General features: G+C 35.1%; 1 protein-coding gene across 1 annotated transcript in view; it reads left to right on the top strand.

Annotated features, from left to right (window-relative positions):
- LOC122797157 (collagen alpha-2(I) chain-like) overlaps positions 1-21,332 on the top strand; it is a 74,876-nt gene that overhangs the window by 43,040 nt on the left and 10,504 nt on the right. The window contains 14 exon segments of the mRNA XM_044065967.1: positions 245-352; positions 773-826; positions 5,494-5,547; positions 6,590-6,643; positions 7,564-7,617; positions 7,736-7,843; positions 8,339-8,392; positions 8,481-8,534; positions 10,608-10,769; positions 11,610-11,717; positions 15,150-15,257; positions 19,393-19,446; positions 19,564-19,671; positions 20,801-20,854. Coding sequence (XP_043921902.1) covers positions 245-352; positions 773-826; positions 5,494-5,547; positions 6,590-6,643; positions 7,564-7,617; positions 7,736-7,843; positions 8,339-8,392; positions 8,481-8,534; positions 10,608-10,769; positions 11,610-11,717; positions 15,150-15,257; positions 19,393-19,446; positions 19,564-19,671; positions 20,801-20,854 — 1,134 coding nt within the window.

Raw genomic sequence — 21,332 nt, forward strand, 5'->3', positions numbered from 1 at the left:
ATACCCCCAACACTGGGAATATATAAAAACTTTAATGGAACAGAGTCATCTTTATGCAGGTATATTTAGCATCTGTAATATGATTTAATAATTTAGTACTATAATTGTATAACTGCAGATGGCAACACAAATATTTTCAGGAGTACTAACTATATAGGCAGGGCAAATCTCCTGAAAGTGCATACTGTTAAAAGTTTTTTTCACAGAATACAGTCCTAAGCTTTAATTTTTTTCTATCCTTTAGGGTGAGCCTGGTGTTCTTGGCCCTGCTGGAGCTGTAGGCCCCGCTGGTCCTAGTGGTCTTCCTGGTGAGAGAGGAGCTGTTGGTGGTCCTGGACCTAAAGGTGAAAAGGTAAGACTGATAAAACCATCCTTATTTGTAATAAAGTAGAAAAGAGAGAGCCGGAGGTGGGGGGCATTATGCAGGTGGGACTGTAATAAAATAAGCAGCATGTGATAAAGTTCTTTTTTTTAACGTAAATATGCAAAAAGACTGTTGGATAATGACATTGGATGATATTAGCTGTAATAATTATAATGGTGCAAAAAATAAGGATTCTGGAATATATCAGGGATAGGAAAAAGTAAAGAGAAAAGAATGCATTTGTACGCTGTGCTGACAGCCGGAAAAATGCCATCTTGTGAGCTGCATATGTTGCTATACAACCCTAATCCTCCAAAGCTCTTTAATGATATAAATCGGATTAGGATAGGATAAATAAATCACAAGTGATTGTGTGTGGTGCTGACTATTGTCTCCTTTTTCTTTTAGGGATCAAATGGTGAGAGAGGCTTGGATGGTAACCATGGAAGAGATGGCCACCGTGTAAGATTTGTTTATTTACACAATCCTAATTAATTAATGTCATTTTGTCATTATTACTATTTTGAATGAATTCTTAAAGCAGAGACCTAATAAATGTGCTTCAAAGCAATGTGTCAGAGAAGCAGCAGGCAATGATGATGTGGAAACCTGACTGACATGTCACAACACTTTTTTGTAGAGTTTCCGACAAGCACTGCTACATAGATTTCAGATAAGTTTTAGGGCAAAATGACAAGCTAAGAAAATCAGCCATTGCCAGAACAAATCACTGTAATTCCATATCTAAAATATTTCAGCCCCTACACTGATTGTGTGACTGACTTAACTATAGAATTGAAATGCAAAATATCATTCAAGTGTTTCAGAACATCACTAATTAATTAAGATGTCTTATAATATTAATCAGTCTTACAATTTTGCATACCAAGGTATGGTTTAGACTTTGTACAGTCCTTTAAGCCGCATAGTTTACACAGACTTCTTACCATATATACTGAATACATCTGTGTGTGTGTATGTCTATATATATATATATATATATATATATATATATTATATATATATATATATATATATCTATATATATATCTATATATATATCTATATATATATATATATATATATATATATATAGATAGATAGATATATATATATATATATATATACATATATATATATATATATATATATATATATATATATATATATATATACGTGTGTGTGTGTGTGGTCAACATTATAAATCCTAAATATTTTGTACATGTAATACATGTTATTTTACTGTATCATGTGTTTATTTTGAATATTTAAAAATAACTGTATGAAGTGTGCATTATGTACTGCCCATCAAATACTTTCCACATAGAATCCAAAACACACACTTATGGTGTAAAACATACAATTTTTCCTAGAATACTTATATACCTTTTCTGTTATGCTCCACAATATTTATATAGGCACACACATATCTAACTTTACAGAGGTTATTGCTCTCTTATTTCTTTATCACTTGCACATTCACCCTGCAGTGATTACATATTTGTGCTTTTTATTGCCATCCACATATAGATGCATGCAGCGGTTGTTTATACACTGCTGCTTTCTACATAACCTTTCCTTTTGTATATATATTCGTTTTTTCTTTGAGCTGGGCCGTGGATAAAAGGAGTCCATCTTGCATCCATTCATTCTCATGGAAAACAATTATATGATTTAATAAGAAAAACATCAAAAAGCCTTAGTCTAATAAATGACTGAATCAAGATGTATATTTTTTTGCATATAGTGAGCAGTGAGGGATTTAAAGGGGGAATAACATAAATACTAACCCTTTTTAGTAACACTACTTCAACACCTGCTGTTGATTTGTTGATTTATAACACTAATTGTTGTACTAAATCGGAAAGGTACAGGAAGTGTGCTCCTGCTCCTTTTTATTGCTGGTACTAATAACTTGCCTTGTGGCATCAAACACTGGTGGATTCCAGTCACTATAAACACCATATTTAAACTTAAATGACATTGAGCTGGCAATGGTCCTAACATAACTGTGTGTGTAATTATACCTAAAACTACTTTCTGTCCTTGCCCTTTTAAGCCACGTGGTGGTTCTCTAGCATTCTCCTTCATTTTACCTGGCCTACAGTGTCCATGTTCCTGTCATATGAGTATTCATGGGGGAACTTTGTGGCATTTTTGTAACCTCAAAAATATTCCATTTCCTCTGTGCCAATATGATGTGGAGTCAAAATATAAAAGGAGGTGTTGGAGTGGAAAATAGAGAGTAAATATGTTTTATAGTACAGGTCACAAAGTTCACTATATCATTTCCCCCAAACAAAACTGACCTTGAAAAGACCAAACGATATAATTCAAATGTCTTTCCCAGCTCAGTACATATATATCATTATAAGCAGCTTAGTTCCTTTAATGCTTTTAGCTGTAGTTCTCAACTACAGAGTTTAGAGGGTTCATGCTTTCATTTAGGCACTGAACTTCTGAAGCATGGAATTCTGGGACTCAAATTTCAGATGGGCGGATGATAATTATTCTTCTGTCCAAACTATGGCAATTCAGTTTGTAATTTGAAATGTAGGAACAACATGGTGCAAAATTCTCTGCCTAGCAAATGAAATGGGCAAAGATGCTCACAAAGCGTTCCTTTCCTAATGATACATATGTTAAAGAACCTTGTTTACTAAACTTAGAAGTTACTGTGTAACTATACAACAAGGTTAGACACTTATCTTGGGTGATAAACTCCCATAGCACCCAATAAACACAGAATACAGTATAACTTTGTTTTTTATTGGGTGCATCTTTAGTCTATATTTCTTAATATGCCACAACATCACTGAGCTACAGGAGAAAACTCTGCCATTACTTGTCACAGAAGACCACAAAAAAAAAATGGGACAAATGGAATGTAAGCTGTAAGCCAAGGCTCCACCCATTTTATAATATATTAGTGTACAAAAAAATTCGACAAATATAATGTGAACTGTGGGACAAGACCCCACCCACTACATGTTGCAATATGGTGTTGAAACCAATGGACAAAAGTAATTTTACGGGAGATTGCATCATTCCACGTGGCACTCCACTTTTCTCTATAACAATAAAATGATATATAAAGATATAGGGAAAGTTTTAAAGACATTAATAAACTCCCTTAAGTGATTTTGCTGATAGTAGTTTTCTTTCTGCATACTCCAAACTGGACTGCTTCAACAGTTATAATGCCTATTTATAAAATTGCACGGCTGTCTACAGTCAAACAGCTGTATAATGTATACGTGGTACAGGCACCAACGGTTCATTAGTTCACTCACTTTTGTTAGCGATGGATGTATTTGGTCTTTTTATTGGACTGAGTCCATTGGCCTCTGCATGTAACTCCTCTGAAATAAGCTGCCCATCAGTGAATGAGTGGTCTCTCACCTACCTGCACCCCAGTGGTATCTATGCACAGTGCTGTTTGAGGATAAAATTAAGAAATAGGTCTTCAGCTGAAACACACCTTAGACATGTCACCAAGGTGAACCAGTGTCTAACCACCTAACCGCATGTACATAGAGAATACACCTGCTCACTTTGTCTTGTCAACAGGTGTCTGACTGCTCCTGTGGATCAGAAATAATAGCAGTACTAGTATTGGGGTCTTACAAGTGAGGGGGTTCAAGCCTGCTACAAGGAAACAGTATATCTTATAAGAAGAGTCAAAGATAAAGTGACAGGGCAGGAGATCTGTCAGTGGGCTGCCGGAGTGTGCTGTACGTTACAATGATTTCAGAGAGGATAGATAATGGGAGACTGGCATAGCAAATTGGGAAACTCAAGAAAATCTCGGAGCAGAAGGATGTGCCTTTGTGACAACCTGAGAGATGTTCGGTGGGCTCAGTTTGTACATACCACAGTAAACTAGGATCTCTTATAGGTTCATAGGTTCATAGGTTAATACTAGGCTAACTGCCCTTGCGAGCCATTTTAAGCCTAGCCAATTATCCCTGTGATATTCAAACCCTGTACCTTGTGTTTGTAAGTCAAACACCTTAACCATTAGGCCACCCTCCCACTCTGACTGTCTTTGTGGGCACTTGGTCTAACATGTGCTTTCTGATGCCTCAGTTAATTGGAATGGATTCATCTCCAGAATACAAAGTATTATTTGTACAGATGCATCCATATGTAAGGCACCTAGTATACCTGAACTATGTACAAGGATTCTTGATACATAAACAAGTCCTCTCCTTGCACCAGCAGAGCTCTCCTGTGCCAGTGCATAACTTTATTAAGTCCAGCCCCAGATGACTGCATTATGACTTGTCCTCACAGGTAAACTCTGAGTCTTTAGTTAAGTAAATTGATTAAACACTTATTGTAGGTAAAGCAACAGGAGTAAGTATACTGGTTGCCTTATCTGCAAAGCACAGTGCTGACAATGCAAAAACAACAAAACAGGAGAAGAACAAATTTCAAAAATCTCTCTTCTGTTTTAAACATATTTTTGCAGTGGGGGCAAGCCGCACAACCCCATAAACTTATATATATCAACTCGAGGATTGCCATACGTTGAAGAAAATGGAAGGTTCTGTAAAATGGTATCTTGGACTTGGTATATGTAAGCTTGATTTTTCGGCCATTCGGTCTCTGTATTTCAGGACTCATTCTAGCGGTTCCCAACATTTCATTCAGTTACACATTTTTGCTGTCACACATTGAGCTTTCCTCCACACTGAGATGATCAGTTTAATAAAACATAAATAAATTATTCAAAAAATAATAATGAGTGTTCTACAAAATTCAACAGCACGTGAAATATACTTTAACGTTAAAGGAAGAGAAATTAAATAAAGACTGAAATGCATTTTCAGAATGCATACAACAGTTGTACTTGTGGCAAATTGCGTGTATATACTTTAGCACTGCACTGTGTGCCAATGTCATTTATTATTCTGATTGTTTCCACTGTTTTAATGTTCTATTTATTTTGTTTTATGTTCTGCTAACGTACCACAGTTTCAAAACATGCATACAACAGCCAACTATACCTCTGAAACATGTGAAACTCCTGAAGCATTGGAAATGTGAAACCTAAAAGAATGTCCTTAATGCAGGTTGTGGTTACTATTGCTCATATTTAATATATCCTTTTCTAAATTATTTAGGGTCAACCTGGTCCTGGCGGTGCTCCTGGTCCTGCTGGTGCTAATGGAGAACGTGTAAGTAAAAATATTATTTTTTTTATTAAAACAAAAGTGATTTACTTTTGGTAGTAAGCAGCTCTAGAAGATGGAACAAGGGAAGTTATAATGACATTTTAAGTGAAAAATCTCCCTTGTCTGTATGCAGCATTATTTATGTATATGAATCCATGCATGCATATAAATATATTTATGCAAATGTATGCAAATTATTTATGTAAGTTTTTCTAAATGATATTTTTATGTTTATGGTTTTATGGTGTATTTGCCAGGGCACATATATATTTTTTGTTAGTTACCCTACTTCAAGATGTAGTCAGCAAACAGGTTTAATAATTGCAAACTTAATAAAATCAACATGGTTTGACACAGGTACTTTTTATTATTTTTAAAGATTAGCCATGGTTTTAGAATGGAAAGTCAGAATGGAAGCTAAATGTAACATGAATGCAAATCCCTTCAGTAGTAATAGCACAAATATATAATTTCAGGTAAAACACTTCTGGAAAGAAGGTAGTAAATAACTAATATTTATTAGTGTAATAGAACCATAAGGAGAACCACAGCTAGCTATTGAGATGACTATATGGATGTCAAGAAGGCAGTGGAAAACATCACTTTAATATATATTTTTTTGTAATTAAATACACAGAAGTTATTTACATTTGGAAACCTGGTTTTAAAAAATATTTGCAGACCTGAGGTCATATTACCCCACTTGAATAAGATCAGATGAAATATGTAAAAATGATAAATATGCCCTCTAGAGCTTATCCCATGGAGGTGGGGACAAGTGAAAACACCCTCCCTGGGATATAAGGAATCCTTCAATGAGATATTATAAAAAATAAATAAATGAATAAATAAAAATTCTACACCAGGATTAATAGTATGTTAGGTGCACTTTTTAGAGAAATGCTGAAGAAATATTTATAGGAATTGCTTTCTTGTAAGGCCCTGCATCTTAAAGGATTATTAAGTATAGTGATATAATGTTAGCATCATACGCACTTTATTGTTCAATGCAGCCATTGTGATTCTTTCTCTTATTATTTTTCAGGGACCTGGAGGTAATGCCGGTCCTGCTGGCCCTGCTGGTCTTCGTGGCGCTCCTGTAAGTATTGCTAATTTTCTCAGACTACACTGATACTGTGCTATAATAACGTCTAAAAAAAATAACATTTTTACAACACAAGGGAAATCCTTGTAACATGTAAAGTTGTTCACATTAGCAGTATTGTTACAGAACAATGCCTATGTCACACACTTTGTTACTTACACTCTCTTCTCCAAATTAAACATTATATCCATTCATTAGTCTTGACAACAAAAACTTATTAAAATAGAGATGCCAAGAAAAAAAATACTTTTATTTACATAAATCAGTATTTCTGCTTCATTTCGTCCTCCAAATTTCTATCTAGATAGTTTTGTTTATTAAAAACTGCATGTCTGATATGCAAAACACCAAAACATCTATTTCTGTAGATCTAATATATTACCAGAAGGTACCTTTTCCCGTCATTGTAGTGTTATTGAGATTCACACACTATAAAAATAGTGACTGATGTAAGATTGACTATACCACCATTCTAATACTTTTCCCTAGATTACTAACATGACCTCTCCAACTTCAATCTCAGGATCGTATTGTAACTTTGAAAAAAAACATCTGGAACTCCCTACATGACCTCTCCAACTTCAGTCTCAGGGTCATGTTATAACTTTGGAAGACATCTGAAACTCCCTAACTACCTTACTATCCTTATTGTGATAGCCACCATTCAATGCAGTTAAGCATATAGGATTACAAAGTAAAGCATGGACTGCATTTCTGCAAAGTTCCTAAAGTTCAGTGCAACCTAGGATTTATTACATTTGCTCATATTCAACTACAATTCAAACTAAAGTCGATTAGAACTAACACTGGTTAGCATCAAAACAATTGCAAAACTACTGTTGTTATCTGTGTGTGTGTGTGTTTGTGTCTCTACTGGCAGCATTAATTCTTTTGTTGTTTTTATTTTTTTCTAGGGCGAACGTGGAGAGGTCGGCCCTGCTGGTGTTGCTGGTTTCGCTGGTCCTCCTGTATGTATGCACTATTAATAAACGGCCAAATCAAAATCTTAATGCTTCTGTATCATTAAAAATGAGTATCAGTGTCCATTTTCCATCTAAATATGAATGACCTTTCTCATTCCTTTAGGGTTCAGCTGGTCAAGCTGGTACCAGAGGAGAAAAGGGTCCAAGAGGACCAAAAGGTGAAAATGGTGCTGTCGGTCCAGCCGGTTCTGTTGGTTCATCTGGTCCAGCGGTAAGATTACAAGTTTAATAATTATTACCACTGACACATTAGGTATTGTAAGATACATAATAAACCAATTAATATCAGCAGAGATTTACAACTTCGTGCTGTGATAAAATGAGGCACTTTGGCTTTTGTTGAAAGGTCATCAGATTTAGTGACCAGAAAGAGTAAAATGACTTTTAGTATTTGTATCATTCCATAATAAAATAAGCGATCATGCAAGTTGCTAAATCTTAATTTTTACTATTTTTTTGTATTTTAATATGGAGTTTATAGCCCGTTCTTGTAATATTTTACTTCACTCTATACATTAGCACTTTTACTAGAATGCATCTTAAAGTAGCAAGATGTTGTAATGAAAGGGGTGGTTACATCCGGAATGGGGTCTTGAGTGATTCGCATGGTGAAAATATTTTAAGCATGTTACCTAATGAATAAGACAGTTTAATATAGCTGTCTCATAGTGTGCTAATCATACTGTTCTTTCTATTATGTACATAGGGTCCTGCAGGTCCTGCTGGCCCCCCTGGTGCTCGTGGTGACGTTGGCCCAGCTGTAAGTACCTTTGCCATTTTTAAAAATGCGGTTGTTATAAGGCTTCATTCTGAATTCTTGACTCACCAATATTTTGTCTTTCTAATAGGGTGTCACTGGTTTCCCTGGTGCTCCTGGTAGAGTTGGTCCTGCTGGTCCAGCCGTAAGTAAATCCTTTAAATAATGCAGCTATGTCAGCTGCTGTGATCTGTAAATTACACCTGCCACATGCATGCAGACCTATTCACTTACCTAGTATCATTTGCTTCACTAAATTCCTTTAGTTAAAGTATAAGAAGTAGAAGTGTCTGTTGTTTCAGAGCTGTAACATTTTAATGATGTATATTTTGCCTGCAATCAGCTATCATTCCACCTGTAAACAGCTGCAAAGATGTAGGGATCACCTAAATAGTATTTAGCTAAGACAGCATCTAGTTGCGTATCTCAGACGAAGAAAAAGATAGTCGGTATATCAAGTAATCCTGAATATTATCATGTTTAATAAGTGCTGAGTGTATAACAAAAAAAAAGTAAATAATGGGGATTAGAAAACTGACAAAGTCCTTGGTTTTGCATTTTGTGTTCCAAGAATGAAGTTCGCTGGCTTTGCCAGGTCATTCGAAAAAGACAGGGAGAATTTAGAATGCAGTGTATGACAACTTCACCAGGCACATTTTTTTTTCTCAAATAAAAAGTCAGGAAAGCAAGACCTATTCTTTGTTGTCTTCTGGTTATCTTTGGTAAACGGTGAGGCTTAAGAAGACAGATAGATTATCAGAGGATAGGCAGTCATGAAGTTATATGATACAGAATGCAAGAGAACACATATGACTGACAGTCATTATTGTATGACTGCTTTTCCTTGCAATAAAAAGAAAGAAAAAAATGAGTGTGGAAAAGTCCCACTGCTTGGCAGAAAGCAATGCAGTGCAAGTCTTAAGCTGCATCGTATCTCCTAAAATGGAAGGCCACCAAAGACTTATGGTACCGCGGTCTAACAACATCCCTATTTGCGGGAGAAGACATTCAGTGGCAATTTTAGTGGAATTCAGAGGGAATGGTCTAAAGTTGGAAGGAACAAAAGATCCCTGGGAGAAACACTTCCCAGAAAGTCAGTAAAAATTATGAAGAAACTTTATTAATGTTAGGATTACAGCTTGGAGGAGAACTTTAGTATTATGATCTAATGTTATGACATGGTTATACATAAATTCAGAAAGAAATTCTCCAATTTGCTATTAAAGACCACATTTCATTTATTTTAGTTGAACCTGAGCATAAGTAGTTTTAGAATACGTCGCACTTGTTTATTTTGTATATATACCATAATATTCGATTACTGCAGATGGTACACCAAATTTTGTTGCTACATGTGAGACTTGTCTCTATGTCATCTGATAATATGTCTACAATTCTGATAGCAAACAAAGTGGGCAGCAGAAATCGAACAATGTAATTACATATGGTACTTTGTACATGAAACACAGAAAAACAGTACATTTTAAAATTTCAATGAAAGAAATCCTATTTATATAAAAAACATATTTACAGGAATGCTTCATTAAGAAAAAAGGTCTTGGCAGTACTTATATAAAAGTATAAAACAAACAGATTAAACATTTCTGATTTATATTTATTTGTTTATGTTTTCATGTATGTATGTATTTATATTTATTTGTGGATTTATTCATATGCCTTTGCTTGTGCTACGAAATCTTTAATCTACTTTAAATATTTCCTTTTATCTCCAAGAATAAATTAGAGTATTGTAGTATAAATTAATAATTCATTGCCTAATTAGCTGTAAAATTTTGCATGCACTGTTTCTTGTGAATGTAAAAAAAAAGTTGCACTACACTTTTTAGTACATAAATACAATGCCAGTATGTCTACATGTATCAAAAACTTTGTAACACAAACAGAACAATTCTTTTTGTAACTCAGTTATTTTTCCTTATTTTGGAGGAGCATTTCCATTCCTTCAAATATCACAGGGTATGGGAGGCAAAGCTCCAAAGCATGGAACCCCATGAGAAAAATAAAATATTTTGATGTGATACTTTACTTTCAGTGCTTGTACATCACACAACGCAAGCACATTGCAATATGTTTTTGTTACTCTAAATTTGTCATATGCAATTAGCATATGGTTAGTGCAGCTTTCTTTATATTCACAATGTACTCTTGTTAACATTTAATAACACCTAAGTAACTGATACCCTGCTTTGTTTTACAGGGTAGTGTTGGTAACCAAGGTCCTTCAGGTCCAGCTGGTAACACAGGTCCAAGAGGTGCAAGAGGTGACACTGGTCCTTCTGGCCGTCCTGGTGAAACAGGTGTTGCTGGTCTTCAAGGTCCTGCTGGTGAAAAAGGTTCAACTGGTGACAACGGAAGTCCTGTAAGATCTTTAACGGTTCTTTATATGCCTTATTCACTTGTACTTGAGGGATATTTTATAAGACACTTTAGAAAAACTATGCATGATGTGATACTGTAAATCTCTCAGTTCAGTCTTACACAGAAGTACAGTTATGCCTTCAAGAGTTTGTTTGGTGGGGGGGGTAAAACAGCGTAAGAGAAAGTTATGCCTTCAAGAGTTTGTTTGGGGGGGGGGGGTAAAACAGCATAAGAGAAAATAGCTGTGTACCTGATAAAGAAAATACATTTTCACTTACTGGAGAAAATGTTTCCATGGAAAACAAAAAGAAAACTTCACATTCTGCTAAATATTTACAGGCCAATAAAGTAAGTGAGTTCAAATCCAGACATTTAATCAGCTTTAGTGCAGTAGATATAAAAGAAAGTAGAGAACTGCAGATGAAAATCAGATGAAGAACTAGAATTTGCAAGCCAGAAGTATGTGTTGTTTCCATTCTTTTTTCGGTCAGTGTGTTTTTTCCTGTGAAACACTTATCAATAAGATGAAGTTAGCTTATACTGTGACTAGATTCTGTTGTTTCAAAACTATGATATATAATCTATATTGCACTACAGACTCATCTAAAGAACATGGTTATTTAATCTAGAATCTTATAAGTTATGAAGATGTCAGTGAATGGCCATGTAGAAACTGCAGGGGTAACAACTTTATTTAAAGTGGTGCAATATGTTGCATGTCATGTACACAAAACATTATTAATACCAATATTAATGTGTTCTTATAATTTTACTAGATAGTTGATTCACTGTTGCAAATGGAGAGTAATACATATTTATGTACTTTTATTGTATTTTTTAGGGTGCTGCTGGTATTGCTGGACCTCAGGGTGTCATTGGTTCCCGTGGTATTGTAGGTCTGCCTGGATCCAGAGGTGAACGTGGTCTCCCAGGTTCTGGTGGTGGATCAGTAAGTAACACAGTTCCGTTAACCTCATTGCCAACATTTTTTCTGACATTTGTAGCCCTGACTACCACACACAGAAGACAGCTGTGCACATGACAGTGTCTAATCCATCTAGCATGTTCATTTTAATATCGTCACAATGTATACAGAGCTCACTCACTTCTAATGCGTGGAAAACAACATGGGTAATTTCTATTTTAGTATGTCAGCACTGTGACTTTAAATAAGCGATTGAAACTTACACTTTGAGAGTGGCACACCGATATGTTACTGTTAACACTTACATATAATAGCAACATATATTCAAAACAGTTAAAACAAGAAAACATTAAACAGACGGCAAAACTAATGTATTGAAAGTCATGAACATTTTCAGTTCCCTAAACAGGCCCTAATCAAAGTGAGAAGCTACTATGACTGATTCTCTTAACTGTGATCACAAAAGGTCTAACAACTCAAAATAGAATGACTTCCACAAATAACAACATCACCAGGATTAGTACATTTCATAGAAAAGAAAAAAAACAGTTATACACAGCAGCCTCAACCTTTAAAATCAAAACCCCAAAACTGGACTTTAGTGACCAACATTAGACTGTCTCTCACCAGGCTGCCAATAACAAGGCTGACTCCACCCCCTCAAAATACTTCTTATGTAACCTGATAAAGCAAAAACAATAAATCCCAGTATATTCTAACAAATATTACAAGACAAGTATCTCTTTTGGGCAGTCATATGCCAAAGCCCATAGTCTAGCCTTGACACCTATCAGCCCTGCATGACGACCGATCTTCATAGCTGAAATTAGCATATCAAAGATAATCATACAGAAGTCAAGTACATCAAATAGCCTACAGAGTTTTATAATACTTTGTGTCTGCATGGGCTTATCTTCTGGCAGTCTGTCTGTTTTGCTTTATCTAGTATATTTAAATGTAAGACTATGTCAAATGCTTTTGCAAGATCCAAAACCATGTCATCAGACTTCATATATAGAAGTAATCTGTTGAAAGAGCCTAGCATCAAGTGATATTTCATTCTGTGACCCTCTGGAGAAGAAATCTTCTGAACTATGAAGCACTCTGCATCCTCACATATGATCCCACAATCCATTCACAGAGGAGTTACATTTGTTTTCATTGTCGTACTGATACTTTTCTATATGCATCTGAATGATTATTGATCAGTTGGTCAATGGAAACTCGATAAAGCAACCACACAATGAAATAATATCAGTCCTCTAAAAAAACTCTTTGGTGGCGAGTACCTATAAATCTTTACCCACTCAGTCTCTACTTAATAATATAATTAGCTCTAAGATTAGTGCAAATTGGTGTTTCTCATTTATGGCAATCTTATCCTGAAAAGAAGACTTCTGTCACTGAAATTGCCCTCTCTGCAATATTTGACCTCGTGCATTTTCTGAAGTATAGTGTGACCACTTATTCAGTATCTGTTGTCACTTCTCCACTACTGCCTTAATACACTGCTTTCTTAATTTATGTCAAATAACATGTCTGTAATCTAACAAAATCATACACATACATTGTTTTGTTTTGTTTTTTTTTGCACTACACTGAACCGTTTCTGATATCTTGGAATGCTGTCAATACACTAACAGAGCAGTGAGTACAGTTTTGTAAAAACTGAAAAAAAGACATTTTTTTAAAAATGTTTAGATTTTATTTTCATTTAGGTTTCTGTGCAGTTTGCATGGAGCCGATTTACAGATTTATGTTCTTTTCAAAGACAGTTAAACTAAGCATAACTCTGACATGCACTGTTGAATTGTTTTGTTCTCTGTTATTGCAGTCTACGAAATATCTGAAATTAGAATCAGTCTTTGTAATCTCTCAGTAAACTAGGAAGGTAGACTGACAGATAAATAGAATGGCAGGGAAAGATGCCAGCATGTAGGCACTAGTTTCATGAGCAGTTTAGGCATTTGCTGAAAAAGTAATGGATGTTAACTGATGTTACAGTGCACAAAACTGCAAGGCACAAAATGCATATTATATTGTATTATGTTATATTTATTATATTATGTTATGTTATATAAAATCATTATTAAAGGACCCTCATAACAGCATAGCAGAACACAGGATGCAATGCTGCCACGTTTTCTTTGAAGGAAAGGGTGGTGGTACATGTTGATTATATTCTAGAAAGGTTTGACTGCAGTGTGCACAGTGGGAATTTTGACAGAGGATTTGGAGGAAACATTGCATGTAATACAAATGGATTTTATCACCATTCCCTACAGAAGATTAACAGCCAAGCTAGATTGCATTGAGAAAACCCAGGGTAGCTAGACAAACATAACAGTAATTTAATAACGAGAGCACAGTGGTGTTGCAGAATGAATGAACAAAACAGCATTTCAGGTACAGGTGCGATATCTGATTATGCTAGCACTACAGTCAGGATAAGGTTTGAAAAAATATGAAGAAAAATGGGGTCTATATTATAACATCGAATTTTATAAAGTTTGAATGTTATAATATAGAACCAGTTTTGTTGAACGCTGAAAACAGCGAAGGTGCAGGACACCGAATTCTTTCCCAGGGAAAGAATCCGGTGGGCCGTTGCTGTGACTTCGCTGTTTTCAGCGTTCGATATGTTGGAGCGTTACGGGTCGGGTTCAGGTAAGTGTGTGATTGTGTGTAGGCTAGGGTTAGGGGGCGGGTTAGGTAAGCGTGCGGTTGTGTGGACGTTAGTGTTGGGGCGTGGGTCAGGTAAGTGTGCGATTGTGTGTAGGTCAGGGTTAGGGGGTGGGTTAGGTGAGATAGGGTTAGGACGCAGGTCAGGTAAGTGTGTGGTTGTGTGTAGGTTAGGGTTAAGGGGCAGGTTAGGTGAGTTAGGGTTAGGGCGCGGGTGGGGTGAGTGTGTGATAGTAATGGACCTTAGGGTTAGGGTCAGGTTAAGATAAATGGATAGCTAGTAGTGTATGTAAAGTTTAGTTTAGGTTTAGGTGTAGAATTTTAAGTGTATGTGTGTGGATTGCTGTTTTTTGTGTGTGTTTGTGTTGTGTGTATGTTTCTCGGAATAGCGATTTTTTTTCCCTGGAAAAAAATCGCCATTCTGACTGTTCGATGTTTGCGGATTTTGGTGTTTAGGGTTCGATATTTGTAGATTTCGATGTTATAGTATAGACCCAGAAAAATGTGCCTAGAGACAATATTTTAAAGAGAGAGAGATAAAGGGAAAAGGAAAGGTGGATATATTGTAAACTGATTTACCTTTACAAATATATGGCATTCATACTTACAGATCTTGCCTTATCTTAGATTCTATTGCTGGCACACAGAGTGATAACACAGGAAAATAAAAAAGATACAAAATGAATAATTATATATGATTGCTAGAAGACAAAAAAATGCTATGAATAATTTAAACTTTCGTAAGTGTTTGTATCTGTTTCCTTACCCTTCTAGGGTGATCTCGGCAAAGTTGGTCCTGCCGGCCCTGCTGGTCAACGTGGTCAATCTGGTCCAAGCGGTCCTGCTGGCATGAGTGGTGCTCCTGGTGAAGCTGGACGTGATGTGAGTATTATTTGCATTTGTTCAATAGAATCAACAGAACTGAAAAAAATGGACAAATATATACTAGAAAAGATGAAGCAATGAAACGTAGAAAATGCAGACTTGCTACACCTCGTGCTAATGTACATATGAGTATACATGTACACTATCCATATCTCTCTTTGTATATATGAGTATACATGTACACTATCCATATCTCTCTGTATATATGAGTATACATGTACACTATCCATATCTCTCTGTATATATGAGTATACATGTACAATATCCATATCTCTCTGTATATATGAGTATACATGTACACTATCCATATCTCTCTGTATATATGAGTATACATGTACACTATCCATATCTCTCAGTATATATGAGTATACATGTACACTATCCATATCTCTCTGTATATATGCGTATACATGTACACTATCCATATCTCTCTGTATATATGAGTATACATGTACACTATCCATATCTCTCTCTGTATATATATATCTATCTATTTATATATATATATATATATATATATATATATATATATATATATATAGAGAGAGAGAGAGAGAGATAGATAGATACAGATATATATATATATATATATATATATATATATATATATATGCTACACCTCGTGCTAATGTACATATGAGTATACATGTACACTATCCATATATCTCTCTCTGTATATATGAGTATACATGTACACTATCTATATCTCTCTGTACATATGAGTATACATGTACACTACCCATATCTCTGTGTATATATGAGTATACATGTACACTATCCATATCTCTCTGTATATATGAGTATACATGTACACTATCCAAATCTCTCTGTATATATGAGTATACATGTACACTATCCATATCTCTGTGTATATATGAGTATACATGTACACTATCCATATCTCTGTGTATATATGAGTATACATGTACACTATCCATATCTCTGTGTATATATGAGTATACATGTACACTATCCATATCTCTCTGTATATATATGAGTATACATGTACACTATCCATATCTCTCTCTGTATATATTAGTATACACGAACACTATCCATATCTCTGTGTGTGTATATATATATATATATATATATATATATATATATATAGAGAGAGAGAGAGAGAGAGAGAGATAGATACAGATATATATATATATATATATATATATATATATATATATATATATGTATATATGCTACACCTCGTGCTAATGTACATATGAGTATACATGTACACTATCTATATCTCTCTCTGTATATATATATATATATATATATATATAGAGAGAGAGAGAGAGAGAGAGAGCTAGATAGATACAGATATATATATATATATATATATATATACATATATATATATATATATATATATATATATAGAGAGAGAGAGAGATAGATACAGATATATATATATATATATATATATATATATATATATATGCTACACCTCGTGCTAATGTACATATGAGTATACATGTACACTATCCATATCTCTCTCTGTATATATGAGTATACATGTACACTATCTATATCTCTCTGTACATAGGAGTATACATGTACACTGTCCATATCTCTCTGTACATATGAGTATACATGTACACTATCCATATCTCTCTGTATATATGAGTATACATGAACACTATCCATATCTCTCTGTATGTATGAGTATACATGTACACTATCCATATCTCTCTGTATATATGAGTATACATGTACACTATCCATATCTCTCTGTATATATGAGTATACATGTACACTATCCATATCTCTCTGTATATATGAGTATACATGTACACTATCCATATCTCTCTGTACATATGAGTATACATGTACACTATCCATATCTCTCTGTATATATGAGTATACATGTACACTATCCATATCTCTCTCTGTGTATGTATATATATATATATATATATATATATATATATATATATATATAGAGAGAGAGAGAGAGAGACAGATAGATACATATATATATATATGCTACACCTTGTGCTAATGTACATATGAGTATACATGTACACTATCTATATCTCTCTCTGTATGTATATATATATATATATATATATAGAGAGAGAGAGAGAGAGAGAGAGAGAGAGAACTAGATAGAAACAGATATATCTATATATATATATATATATATATATATATATATATATATATAGAGAGAGAGAGACAGATAGATACAGATATATCTATATATATATATATATATATATATATATATATATATATATATATGTAGATTCATATCACTTCATTGAAAGACCATTTCACTAACACCCATTTCACTGAGACCAAATCACCTAAAGTTCATTACACCTAAAACTCATTTCACCTAAAACTCATTTCACTGACAAGTAGTACTCTAAGGCTAGACAAAGGTATATGTCCTTTACCCCACTGTAGTGCAATCCTGGTGTTAGTATATATATAGTTATGGGGGGTGTGGGGGGGGCATAACCCCCAACCTGGTTGGGTTTTACCAAATAATGTAAAACAAAACCAGACAACAGAAAACCAAATTAAGTGGGGGGGCTATGCCCCCCACCCCCCATTGTGGGGGGCTGTGCCCCCAACACCTCCTGTAACTATATATACTAACACCAGGATCACACTACAGTGGGGAAATTACCTTTGACTTGCCTTAGAGTACTACTTGTCAGTGAAATTAGTTTTAGGTGAAATGAACTTTCAGTGAAATGAACATTAGGTGATTTGGTCTCAATGAAATGGGTGTCAGTGAAATGTTCTTTCAGTGAAGTGATACGAATCCATACATATATATGTATATATATATATATATATATATATATATATATATATATATATATATATATGTGGATCTACTTTCTTTACACAAAAGTACATTTCCACGAATTGTACTTACCCGAGCTGAATCCACTGAAGCTCCATTTCAACAAACAACCGGACTGCTGACTTCCTTTCCCTGTGAAAGAAACCACTTGGCCACCATGGTAACCAAATAAAATGGAGGAAACATAATCCCACCAAAGGTGGGGGCTTTTCCCTCCACACACACCCTACTTAAATATACCAACTCCAAGATTGCACTACACAAAAGAGAGGGCACAGTTCACCATGGTGGCCAAGTGGTTCCTTTCAGAGGGAATGCCTGCAGTCCAGTTGTCATTTGAAATGGAGCTTTGGTAGATTCTGCTCAGGTCAGTACAATTCATGGAAATGTACTTTTGTGTAAAGAAACTAGATCCCTATATATATATATATATATACCCAGCGAACATATTACACCGAACAATGGCTATATTCCATTCCCAGTCCCTACTGTACCAAGATATCGAGCACATAAACAGTGATCATTTTCAAAAACTTCAGTTACTCATTCAAACACTCAAAAACTTGAGAGTTTGAGCACTTGAATGTAATATATATTCCTCTATATGCATATATAAACAGTTACAGCATACATAAAATATTACATGTACTGTAATAAGTTCATTGTGCAAGGAATGTATAAAGAAATTCATTAATCTAGAGTAAATGTCAGATGTTTTTGAAGACACTGGCAGACGACTGTTTCCTTAATCCTCAAAGCAGACGTTATCAGCGATAAGGACATGGAGAATCAGATCAGTTGTATGCACAGCCCACAGCCTAAATGCAAATGCTTACAGCGAACTTACAGAGGTGGAGAGGAGGTGACAAGATAGGTGACAGTGTTAAAATAAGTCTCACAGGTGGGTCAGTCCCAGATAATATATGCGCAGGTGAATCAGAAAAGTTATTTCCTGTCTAATTCTTCAGTGAATGGGCAGCAAGCACATACCTGTAATGCAAGACATTTCCCAATCTCAGGGGTGGTCATTGTCCTGTCCATTAAAGGTACTGGATTAACACTGTATAGCGGTACAACAATCTACGTAATCTAAGCCAGTGTGTCTTGTTCCAGACTTGAACCTGATTCATCCTGCCAAGGTACATGCCATACTAAAATGTTCTGCAGTGCTATTTCTGTCTGTTTTATCACTCATAAAATAAGGTGATATATAGCATTATATTCGAAAGTAACAGTAGACAGTGTGCAAAAAGATATCCCAATCTGTTGTGTCAGTGACTGAAACAATATTGTGTTCTCTTCTATTTTCAGGGTAGCCCCGGTCCTGATGGACCTCCTGGTCGCAATGGTGCTGCTGGTTTTAGGGTAATCATCTATGATTAACATTGTTATTGAAAGTAATTCTTTACTTTAATTTGGTTTTTGCTTCTTATTTTATTTATATATTCTGTTTCTATTTTTTTCTTTCTGTTTAATGAATAGGGAGAACGTGGTGAGCCTGGTGCTTCAGGCAGAGCTGGTTCTCTGGGAGCTCCTGGTGCTCCCGGTCCAGCTGGTCCAGCTGGTCCCGATGGAAACCGTGGTGAACCTGTAAGTCTGCTCAACCTTGTTTTATAGACATACACAAACACATATACACACAGACACACACACACATATGCACAAACACTCACATACAAATATTCTGCTAGTTTTATCAGTTTTATATACACATATCCCAGTTATATATGCTCATACACCAATGCACACATTTTATATACACATACATGAAGTACACAGATATGTGTATACTCAATCTCAGACATAAACACACATTCATATACACATGCACATGCACGGACACACACACACATTCTATCAGTCTTATATACACATACACTAATCTACACGTCTGTATCCTGACATAGATGAATGTATGTATATATATAGATATATGTGTGTGTGTAAATATATATACATATATGAATACATAAATGTCTGTGTATGTGCATGTGTGTAAACATAAATAAATATATGTTCATTTGTGTACATTTTTATATGTACACAGACACACACACACACACACACACACACACACACACACTCACATAAATGCAATATATACATATGCATATAACATATATGTATATGCATGCCCATGCCGCATTTGCTTGCAGATAGACACACATACACACGCATACACACATACACACACACGCACACACACACACACACACACACACACACACACACACACACACACTCTGCATATATTGCGTTATGTGCTAGCATTTTTGTGTGTGCATGTTCATGTGTGTGTTTTGTGTTAGTATCTGTGTGTGTGTCTGTGTGTGTCTGCGTGTGCGTGTGTTTTGTGCACGTGTGTATGTGTATATGTGTGTTTTATATGTATGTTTGTGTTTTATGTGTATATGTGTGTTTGCATATGTGTGTTTTGTATGTACGTGCATGTATGTGTTTTGCATGTTTCTGTTTATATGTGTTTTGTGTGTGTGTGTGTGTGTGTGTGTGTGTGTGTGTGTGTGTGTGTGTGTGTGTGTGTGTGTGTGTGTGTGCGTATGTGTGTGTGTGTTTAAAGACAGCATACATTTGCTCATTCTGTAATTTTGATACTTTGTCCTACTTTTGCATGGTACAATACAAGAAGAAAATATAAAATGCATTAACGAAGCCTTACCAAATAACAGATATATAATGTTTTATTCCTGTGTGTTTTCAGGGTCCATCAGGCAATGCCGGCCCCGTGGGTCTCGCTGGTGCAAGAGGTGCTCCTGTAAGTATCACAGTAATGTAAACTGGTCTCTAATAATCAAAATGAATGTTTTCATGTCTAGTAAATTGGCTAGAAGGTAATGTTATCACTAGCAGTCAGTGAAAAGCTGGTAAACTACTACTGATCTTTCTTTTTGATTCGACTTAAAAATAACACTTGCTATTTCAAACCTCTAACCTTAAATTAGCATATTGTAGATGTTATTGCTGCATAAATGCATGGATAGTAGCCTCAAATTATATAAGAAGCGCTGAATGTTATTGTTGTTTTGTGTATGTATTTATCTAGTTAATACAAGTAATTTATTAACAATTAAAAGGTGCACACTATTGGTAATAGTAATTAGCAACTAGAAGAACTTGCTATCAGGCTGTTACATTGGTATATGTTTAAGTTCAGCAATACTTTCATTAAAGCTATTTTAAAAAGTTCTTTAGTTTCACATACTAGACAGGTGTTGGTCTTTATAAACACAGTA

Source organism: Protopterus annectens, chromosome 3.part0, assembly GCF_019279795.1.
Source record: "Protopterus annectens isolate FY-2018-M chromosome 3.part0, PAN1.0, whole genome shotgun sequence".
Lineage (NCBI taxonomy): Eukaryota > Metazoa > Chordata > Ceratodontiformes > Protopteridae > Protopterus > Protopterus annectens.